Below are 11,148 nucleotides of genomic sequence, written 5' to 3'. Positions count from 1 at the left end.
CGACTGGAGTCAGTTTAATGAATCCTAATGCCACTGCTAGGTATGGGACCACACGTGGTACATCTGACCTGGGTGGAAAACTATTTGGCATTCTTAGCTGCGAAATCTTGGACCAGTGGCTGAAACTCTCTGCCTCAGTTTCCTCATCTGGAAGAGAGGGATATCATAGGATATTATACTTCTGGAACATCTAGGACTAGGTTCAGCTACGCATGCCAGAAAACCCCAAATAATAATGGCCTAGGGCTTCCCTGGTGGCGCAGTGGTTTGAGAGTCCGCCTGCCAATGCAGGGGACATGGGTTCGTGCCCCGGTCTTGGAGGATCCCACATGCTGTGGAGCTGCTGGGCCCGTGAGCCATTGCCGCTAGGCCTGCACGTCTGGAGCCTGGGCTCCGCAACGGGAGAGGCTGCAACAGTGAGAGGCCCACGTACTGCAAAAAATAATAATAATAATGAAATAAAATAAATAATAATGGCCTAAACCAGAGAGAAGTCTATCCCTCTGTCATGCCCAGGCCACCTAGAGGGGGGGTCCACAGCTGGTGTGGCAGGCAGTCCACGGGGTCAGATGTGTAGGCTCCCCCTCGAGGGAGCTGAAGCTCCAGGATCCATTGGTGAAAACAGGAAAGCGGGGAGAACCACACGTCCCTCCCTTTAAGGACACTTGCTGGAAGTTGCATAAACCACTCCTTTTAGCTGGTGGGCACATGGCCACACCTGGCTGGGAGAGAGGCTGAGAAGTGTGATCTTTACACTGGTGAAGAAGCAGGACTCTGCACCACATCTGTTGCATGGTACATCTGTGCAGTCAGTGTTGTTGCCTAGAAAACACTTAGAACGCTGTGTGCCTGGCAGTCGCTGCACCTCGTGTGAGCTGCTGTCATCACACACGCAGTGGTGGAGGCGCTGAGGAAGCATCCCTGTCGAGGAATTCCCTCCTCGGCTGTCTCTTCTGTTCTTTCTTACTCCTGATTTTAGACACTGGGATTGGGGTTGGCGAGAGGCCACAGTTGTACTTTCTTGCATGGCTTATCCATTCTAGGCATCAGGGTGGTAATTTAGGGCTTAAAGCAGAGGCTGCAATGCTCTGTGCAGTGGCCCCAGGCTGGTGGAGGCAGGGGTGGGGGGCCTGGGGGAGCCAGAAAGCTGAAAGGAGTGGCAGCTACCCAGTTCCTGTGGGAATGTGGGTCTAGAGGAACCAGAGCTGCTGGATCTTCCAGTTTTAAGAGAATCTGGATTCTTACGTGACATCTCTTTTTGTTCACTGTGAACACTTTTCTTATTACGGCCACAGGCAAGCAATCCGTCCACTAAGACCGCATGAGATGAAAATAATTAGGTAAGGGGCAGGCTGGACGAAGCGATCAGGAGCCGTAGCTGGAGGGCGCGCTCGTGAAAAGCGCATGTGGAGAGACATGGGGGGAGGTGGGCCTGAGGTCCTTGAGTCCGCAGCCCCTCCTTTCTTAGCAGGATGAGGAACCCAAGGAAGGAAGTTTGAATGCTTAAGCTATAATTTTATGATTTAAGAGCTTTGTTTGCATGATATCTATTCCAAGGGGCTGGAGGAATGGGAAGATTACTGTTTCCTAATATTTACAATGGTATCAGGGCTTCCCTGGTGGCACAGTTGTTAAGAATCTGCCTGCCAATGCAGGAGACATGGAGTCCAGCCCTGGTCTGGGAAGATCCCATATGCCATGGAGCAACTAAGCCACAACTACTGAGCCTGCGCTCTAGAGCCCGTGAGCCCCAACTACTGAGCCCGTGTGCCCTAGAGCCCATGCTCCACAACGAGAAGCCACTGCAGTGAGAAGCCCCCGCTCGCCACAACTAGAGAAACCCTGTGCACAGCAACGAAGACCCAACGCAGCCAAAAACAATAAATTAATTAATTAAAAAAAAATAAACTGTCCACTTCGTAGTTTTAAAATGGTATCCTAGAAATATAATACAGTGGTCACTTAAAAAAGAACAAAGTCATATTTCTGCTTTTGTGTTTGATTCACTAGGAAGCTAGAGACATTATTCTCTGAATCTTAAGGGCTCCTCTAAGAAAACTCTCCAGAGGTTCTTGTGTGACTCTATGAGCTACTAGGAATTTTACGTTGACTTTCAAAGCCACAGAGGAGGTGGCATGAAGATGCTTGATTCTTCCTCTCACTTTCTCTTCAAAAAGCAACCTTCCGGTATTCTCAAAAATAGAAAAGGGGAAAATTATCATTTAGGTACATTGAACTATGTACACCGTGACCAAGGTATACTTTCTTGGCACAAAGATGATAATGATAAAATTATAAATCTCTTATTCTGACTTGTATGAGTAAACACTATAAATATATGAGAAAACAGAATCACCATAGTCGAGGGTCAGTAGAAATATCAGATTAAAGAATGAGGTTAAAGATGAAAGAAACAGACCTGATAAAACTGAAGCTATGGCAAGCATCAGATCTAAAATATAACAATAACAGCAAACACATATAACAGTAACTATGAGACTTCTCTGTGCCTTTTCTTCTTTCCACATGTGAGGAAAGGCACAGAGAAGTTACGTAGCTATCAAACTCATCCAGTTTGTAAACGGCAGAGCCTAGATTTGAAGCCAGGCTGTCTGGTTCTAGAATTCGTGCTAACATCAATGGGTTTAATATTTTATAGACAAAAAAGAAGGCTTAAAATGTGATGCAAACAAAAGGGATCTCAAAATTGACTAGGCTGTTTTGAATCAACTAAACAACTTTTAGAAATGAGACATGAAATTTATTTAAAACTGGACAGATTTTTTTAATTTAATAATCTTTAAGTACCCATTATTTCTAAGAGTATCTTTGATATACATTTTGCAAGTAATGTGTGGCAGGCATTATATTTGGAAGAGTATCTCATTTAAATCTAATAACCCTTATAGTAGATACTATTACCATCATCGTTTATACAAAGGGAATAAATTAAGAGATGTTAAATAATTTGTCCAAGTTTATGTATCTAGGAAGTATAGAGTTGGTTTGACTTCCAAATGCATGTTCCCTTCACTCATAATCTCCAGAAAAAGGTAAACGGCATATATGATTTCAGCTACAAAAGTTAAATATTATCTGTGTACACGAGTGAAGTTAGGCCAATGGAAACATTTACAAGAGATCCCTGCCAGACACGGCCAAAAAGAGAGGGGGAATGTATAGAGTAGGCAATTTTCTTTTTTTTTTGCGGTACACGGGCCTCTCACTGTTGTGGCCTCTCCCGTTGCGGAGCACAGGCTCCAGACGTGCAGGCTCAGCGGCCATGGCTCACGGGCCCAGCCGCTCCGCGGCATGTGGGATCTTCCCAGACTGGGGCATGAACCCGTGTCCCCTGCATCGGCAGGCGGACTCTCAACCACTGCGCCACCAGGGAAGCCCTACACTAGGTAAATTTTTAAAAGTCAGAACCAGGGACTTCCCTGGCCGTCCAGTGGTTAGAATTCCACACTTCCACCGCAGGGGGCACAGGTTCAATCCCTGGTCAGGTAACTAAGAGCCTGCGTGCTGCACGGCAGCAAAAAATTAAATAAATACATAAATAAATAAATGTCAGAACCAATTAAGGCAGTTATAAATGGATGGCATTTAAATATATATATATTAGAATAAGTTTCAAGCCATGCAAAGTTCACCAAAACAATTTTTATTTCCAGTGTTTAATTGGGTATGCACACAGGCATGACACAGGTTTGGATCCATTAAGTCCTCATGCAGAATTATATTCTTCTCCATAAAGAAGCCAGTTCCATCCAGGTCACTATCTACACACCTATGTTACAACATTTATATCAAATCTGGTATCTGAAGAAAAGATACACATATAATATGTTCATTTAAGTTACGTATCTTACAGAAAGATTAAAAATTCAAGTCACACAAAACTCAAAAACTGTATTAAAAGTTTGAATAGAAAACTCAGAGATCCACCTGGAATGACTAGAGAATGGAAGTTCTGTATCTACCTGTGTTAAAACTGGTAAATGTGATGAAATTTGTTACCAATAAAACGCATTTGTTTACTCATGTAAGTTATCTAATTTTAACAATATGGCACCCTAAAAACCAAATGTATTTTTATGATGAGGCACTTTTGTTAGTGATGAAACCAAAAGAACACATTTGCTGCATACTAATGCCAGCTATTTTCTTCAGTAATCTTGGGTGTATGCACTACGCGGTGAGTCGCAACAAATAACCTTGCTCATTTGTATACAACTATCCAATATATTTTTAAATATATATATATGTTCTTCTGGCTGTAGTAATGCACTGTAAAGCTATTTCACAGTGCAAAATGATGAAACCAGCCCAAATGAAGGCTGCATAATAACAATTCTGGTACAAGAAAATATTTACAGAGTTATGGAACGTGTAACAGTAGCTTTTATTCGCTGGAGTGGACGTACCCCCAGTTTAAAGACAGGGATGGAACTGTGCTTTGTTGCCTGGGGTTTCGGACAGTTGATGAGGTTGGGCCGTCGCTGCAGAACTGGCGTTTTGGCTCGTGTTCTGGAAGCTTTCTCCATTGATTTGGTCAGATGACTGTGGTGGTGTGGAAAGAGGGGGCCTGTTAGTTGAAGCCAAGGTGCTGGGAGAACTGTCTGCGTCGGACTGAGAAGACAGGGCTGGGTCCGTGGTGGGTATTTCTAATGTGCTCAGGCTCTGGGGCTGGGGGTCCCCCGCGTCCCCTCTGCTCAGGTCGGCCGTACTGGTGCGTAGCCGCTCCCTGGCCAGCCAGTCTGAGATGGACAGGTCCTGGGCTGAGCATTTGGGCTTCAACCGAGTCACAGCTGAAAGTTCGGATTCTCTGTCCCCACTCTGCTCCTGCGCTTTCCAGAAATTCAAAACACTGATTTCAGTAGCATCCCTGTGCCCTCCCAGCGTGTGTCTGCGTTTGATGTTTTTCCTTTTGGCAGGATCGGCGTTGGTTTTTTGATTTCCTACTCCAAACATGTCATCTGCCGGCGCTTTGGGCCTCAGTTTTAACCGATCAGCTATTTTCGTTTTCCAGGTGGGTTCCTGTTTCTCGGATTCGCTTCTGGCTGGTGGTGTCAGTAAACTCCCCGTTGATTTTCCTTTTTTCATCACCTCGAACACTTTCGTGATGGAAGGGGCTTCTTTCTCATTCTTGGCATCTCCTAGAGTCGCGCTGTCTGACTTGAATCTGGCGGATTTTTTCCTGGACAGAGTGTCACACTCAATCAGCTTATGGGAACTGAAGAGCTGTCTCCGGCTCTCCAGACTCGGTGTTAAACTCCCCTCCGTACAGCTGACTTCACTGCCTTCGGAGTCCCGCCGGCTCGCCTTCGTGGCCTCGTGCAGTTTTCCGCGGAGGAACCTCTCGGAGGCCAGCGCGGCGGGGAAGACGGGGAAGTCGCTCTCGCTGTCCGTCTCCACCGGCCGCCCCTCGCTGACCAGCTCGCTCCTCTCGTCGTCGGCGTCGTCCCCCCTGCTCTCGGCCACCGACTGCACTTCGGGGCTCAGCCGGCTGGAGTCGAGGCCGGTCACGGAGGGGGCGGGCGACGTCGCCGAGCAGTCGGCGGTGATGGTGCCGACACTGACCAGAAACTCGCCGACTCTGGGTTCGGGGCTGGTGGATTTCTTGGTGGAAAACCTCGCCAGGGCGCCGGAGTCGGGCCCCGTCTCGTCCGGGTGGGAGGCCTTCTGGGCCGCGAGGGCTCTGGGGCCCTCTTTCAGGATGGCCAGGCGACAGCTCGGGGTGGGCGACCTGCTCTGCGTGGCGCCCTGGAGGGCCGGGGGCTCCGCGCTCTCCCCTCGCAGGGCTCGCTGATCAGCTCTGGCCGCGCTGCCGTCTTTCTTCGCGTGATTTTCTTTGCAAGCCACGGTCCTTTGTTTCCTGCCCGGTGTCTCGCTCTCTTTTTTGGACTCTTCTTTAATATCGTTGTGACCCTGCTCTGCGTTTTCTTTCTTAAAAAACACATTGTCCAGTTCGTCTTCCGAGCTGCTGGGCTGTGCTTTTTCTTTTGGTTTTTTCCTCTTGCGACTGGCGGCCGCGAAGATGGACGACACAAGCAGGTCCCTGCTATACTGATCTTTTCCGGATCCCCAAGAACCCTGGGGAGCAGAGACACGAGACTTTGAACATAAGAACGTTATTGAGTTCATTTTCTGAAAAGGTCCCCCCCACCAGCACCAATATTTCTTTTCTTTTTTTCTTTGTGATTTCCATTGCTTTGGTGATTATTTTTTATTTTATTTTTTAACCGATATATAGTTGATTTACAATGTTGTGCCCATCTCTGCTGTACAGCAAAGTGACTCAGTTATATACATATAGACATTCTTTTTTTTCATATTCTTTTCCATTATGGTTTAGCACAGGAGATTGAATATAGTTCCCTGTGCTGTACAGCAGAACCTTGTTGTTTATGCATCCTGTATATAACATTGAATAGTTTGCATCTGCTCATCCCAAACTCCCAGCCCTTCCCTCCCCCTCCCCCAAGTATTTCTTAACCACAAAAGCTAAGCAATAACAGGGTGTAGTTTTTTTACACACCCTTTTAACTTATACCTAAGACAACTTCTTATTTTTATTTAATCTGTCCCATTTCTTGCCTGGTGGTATTTATCTGCCATGTCACAGCTGACATACACCTGTCTTCCAGGGACACCTTCTGTGCTTGGGGCCCTCTCACACTCCTATTCTTCTTGACTTCCCTCCATCTACAGACCGTTCCTGCTTCTGCTACCCTCAGAGGGTCCTCAGGTTCCTTCCTCTGGAACACAGGTCTCATAAAGAGTCAATATTCCGACAGAGTTGAATATAATATTCTGACATTGGTTAAAATTTTATGACTGACTTCAATCTTCCAATTACAGCTATCACATGATACAGATACTGTATCAGATAAGCTGATTAAGATAAGGGAGCTCCTGGGTTCTCAGTAGTTCAGGCAGGCTGGATCTGCAGAGACTGGCCTTAGGTAAATCAAGTTGGCACTGTCTTCACTGATCTCAAGTAACAACCAAATCATGAAGTTCAAAAAACATAAGGTCAATTAAAGACCTTAAATCCTTACCATAGAAACACTGCAGTGCCCTGTAATGAGAAAGTGGCAGTGCGGCCAATTGGCTTTGTCAGCTACGCCTAACAGGTTCTTGATGATGACTGTTTAAGTGTTCATAATGCCTACAGGCTAAGTAAATTCGGGTGTGGGGGTGTGTCAATAAGCACTAGCTGGTGTAACACACACCATTTAAGTCGCGCAGGCAGGCAGGAAGTATGCAGAGTAACAGAAACTGAGTAATAGTTTCTCTGTTGTCATAAAAATCTTAGACAAGCTAGAACTACTATACTGAAGTATTGAAAATTATAGTAAAAATTCAGGCTTTTGTATTAGAAAGGATTCACCAAAGTGAAATCACAGATTGATGGAACTTTGTTTTTATAAGTTATAAAGGATTGTATAATTATACAGGACCTTTCTAAGGGTTATTCACATTTAACACATTCTGTTGAAGACCGCAGGGGATGATGGCTGTGACTGAGCTCTGAATTAGAAGACCTGGTGTTCCTTCCCTAGCTTGCTGTGTATGACACTGAGCAAGTGATTCACTTTTAAACACCTCAACTTCATTGTTGATTTAAGTGAGAAGAAATTAGATTAGATTATACTATCTTTAGGATTCCCAACGGTTCCCTTTAAAATTCGATGTTTCTGTGATCACTCTGTGTTGGAGCAAATGACTATATTATTTTACAAATGAAGAAAATTGTTACAAAAAATTATATCATTTGGACATCCATTATATTATAGGTATAATACAAACACCACCATAATTTACTTAAGATGAAGAGGCTGCTATAACCACAGGTTAAGAACTATGCATCCAGTAAGAGGAAAGGAGGGAATTTCAAACAGGTCTGAAATCTAAAACCTAAAAATCGAAATCTAAAATCTTATATTCTGGCAAAAAGAGGTGGGAAACTGTTCCAAAGTAAAGAAGTCTAAGGAGACATGACAACATAACGCAAGGGGCGATCCTTGATTGCATCCTATATACAGGAAAAGAAAAAACAACACACATTATTGGGACAACTGGCGAAATTTGTGTAAAAACTGTACATTAGAAATAATAATGTATTGTACTCATGTGAACTACCAGAATACAATAATTATGCTGTAATTACATAGAAGAATCCCCTTGTTCTTCAGAGATGCACACTGAAGCATTTAGGGGTAAAGTGTTATCATGTCTATAAGTTAACTCTCAAATGACTCAGAAAAAAACAATTACATACATATCAAGATTTACCAACTGATAAATCTAGGGCAAAAGGTTTGGGTGCTATTATTCCAATAACTTTTTTCTTGGCTTAAAATTTTTCAAAATAAAAAGTTGGGGTAAAAAGATGGTAAAAATCACAATATAAGTGATAGCGAATGATATATCATTAAATATTTTATGATATTTTCTGCAAGAAATTCAATGCTAATTTAGTCATATGTGATCCCATTATGTTTAGAAATGATATGTAATGATATGTATGTCTCATTTCCAAATAGGACATTTGAACAAATTTATTGACAATTCTACTTGCTACAGTCTCAGAAGAGCAAAGCTGGTACAAAATGAATCAATGAAAAACTTTCTAACTGAATGTCTTAAAAACTACTCAAAAAGTGTACTTTGGTGGTGGTGTCAACAGAACACAAATTATGTAAACAAAAATTGATTATAAAAACAAAATTAGGGACTTCCCTGGTAGTGCGGTGGTTAAGAATCCGCCTGCCAATGCAGGGGACACGGGTTCGAGCCCTGGTCCAGGAAAATCCCACATGCCGCAGTGCAACTAAGCTCGTGCGCCACAACTACTGAGCCTGCACTCTAGAGCCTGTGAGCCACAACTACTGAGGCTCGTGTGCCTAGAGGCCGTGCTCTGCAACAAGAGAAGCCACTGCGCTGAGAAGCCCGCGCACCGCAACGGAGAGTAGTCCCCGCTCGCCACAACTAGAGAAAGCCCGCAAGCAGCAACGAAGACCCAATGCAGCCATAAATAAATAAATAAATTTATTAAAAACAAAACAAACAAAAAAAACAAAACAAAATCAGTGATCTTGTTGAAAAGAAGGCAAGAATATATATTTTCATAAAAAATGTATAATAATAATAAAGTCTATATTACTACTGAAACGTTTACAGAATGAAATAAAATGTTTGGGATTTGCTTCCAAATAGTCCCGAGGGACTTCCCTGGTGGTCCAGTAGTTAAGACTCTGAGCTTCTACTATAGGGGACACGGGTTCCATCCCTGGTAGGGGAACTAATATCCCACCTGCTGCGAGGCCAAAAAAAAAAAGTCACGAGGAGGAGGAAAGTGGGCGGGTGCAGATGAGAGAATCTTGGCCATGTGTTAATTGTTGAGGGTGGATAATAAGGGCTCATTATATTATTCTCTCTACTTTTGCATATGTTAGAACATTTTCACATTAAGAATGAGGAGGTAAATGCCTACTTCTTTGAATTATGCTAAACTACACTGAGGTAAATCCAACACCCCACCTCACAATCCAGTATTCCTCTATCATATTCTATTTTAAGCATTCATTTTTCCCTTTATAAGACTCTGCTGGTCTGTCATCAGACACAGACAGGGGTGCATCTGCATACGAATCATAACAATCAGCCACAGAGCAATTCCCCTCTAAAATATTCCAAACTGTACAAAACAATTTACCTTAGATTTTGTTGAGTCACTAGTAGCTGAATCTGTGAGAAGTTAAAGAAAACATGGTCAGTATTGGTCAGATTCTTTACTGCTTTCAACAAACAATGCAAAACTTATGGAAAAGACAGGCACAGAACAAAATGTGAAAGCAAAACTCAAAAACAATAGAACACAGTGGATAGTCAGAGCTCACAAAGATGCAAGCTGCACCACAGAAAGCCACCGCCATGAAAGGATGCTGTGAATTGTAGGCAGAATCAGCTCAATGATAGGGATGGCAAAGGAGCCCTGTACTAAACAAAACAGAAACACTAGTGTTTATTAAATTTGCTAAGCATTAAATCTAGCAATAAAGCAGCTCGAAGACCTTTTGAAGAATTGCACTATGTACCACATCCTGTATCTGAAACTGATACACAATGTAGAACGTTTAGGATTGTTGGCTGCCCTCGCTACAAATTGAGATGCTCAGACTCAGTGTATTTATGTTGATTTTTGTCAGACTGTCAATGTTAAATTTTAGAAGCATATACTGTGTGCGTAAGGATGCATTAGGATAACCCTGCTTCTAGGTCACTTTGATGTTACATTAAATCATGCTGACCTCTGTGCTCTGGACCCCGGTTTCACATCTGTGCAGTCAGGGATCCTTTTGACTAGTTAAACTGCTACCAGTTTTCCAATTATTTATTAACAAATGCTATTATGGAAATGGAAAAATGGAGAGCATCATTTTACTGTCTGGCAAAAACTCAGATTATACAAGTATAAAGAGGGTAGGAAGGGGCTAGCACTCTTCAGGACAACACCAATTTGGAAATTTTCTCTTTCAACTTCAGGGAAATGGATTTTTCAGAATTAATGAGCTGAGCCCCATGCCACGCCCCTTTCAACACATGGCTCAATGCTTTATGACTTTAAGAACTGGTAGACCATACCATGCTATTTCTCCTCACGGTCTGCTTCAGAAATAACAAGAAACAGCAGAAAAACTTTTAAGAAAGTAGTAGTGATCTGTTTACAATAATCGTAAGAGAAAATGTACACCACAGATCAACTCGGTTTGCATTTACAGGAATCGGGGGTTTCTGCAGACAAGGCAGCTACAGTGTGGACAGCAGTCCTCCTTCTTCCTACAGTTCCAGCTGTCCATCAGGGACACCACGGAATCCACTAGCGACATGACCGTGTGATAGACTCCTCCCATCTCGCCTGTGCAACATCAGTATAGATTTGCCTGTGTCAGTAAGTGCTGGAAAGAAAACCCTTTAGGACTAAAACAAGAACTAGAGACAAAGGGAGAACATGGTGTAAAACATGCTAGGTTAGTGCAACAGTTTGGCAGGAGATAATTTGCATCGAAAGAGCCTATCAGAACTGATACTTCACCGAACATTAGGGTGGCAATAGAAGACAGAAGAAAATGTCAAAGA

General features: G+C 43.4%; 1 protein-coding gene across 6 annotated transcripts in view; it reads right to left on the bottom strand.

Annotated features, from left to right (window-relative positions):
* Positions 1-4,381: 4,381 nt before the first annotated feature.
* Positions 4,382-11,148, bottom strand: part of ARHGAP21 (Rho GTPase activating protein 21) — a gene marked incomplete at its 5' end in the record, with an annotated part of 128,029 nt that continues 121,262 nt past the window's right edge. For all 6 annotated transcript variants that reach the window (XM_079700623.1, XM_079700624.1, XM_079700625.1 and 3 more), the window contains 2 exons: positions 4,382-6,096; positions 9,725-9,756. In XM_079700623.1, the coding sequence (XP_079556749.1) occupies positions 4,435-6,096; positions 9,725-9,756 (1,694 nt within the window). In that variant the 3' untranslated portion in view covers positions 4,382-4,434. The remainder of the gene's footprint in view (positions 6,097-9,724; positions 9,757-11,148) is intronic.

This window comes from Hyperoodon ampullatus (assembly GCF_949752795.1).
Source record: "Hyperoodon ampullatus genome assembly, chromosome: 3".
In the NCBI taxonomy this organism is placed as follows: Eukaryota; Metazoa; Chordata; class Mammalia; order Artiodactyla; family Ziphiidae; genus Hyperoodon; species Hyperoodon ampullatus.
This window is presented reverse-complemented; position numbering and strand designations above follow the sequence as displayed.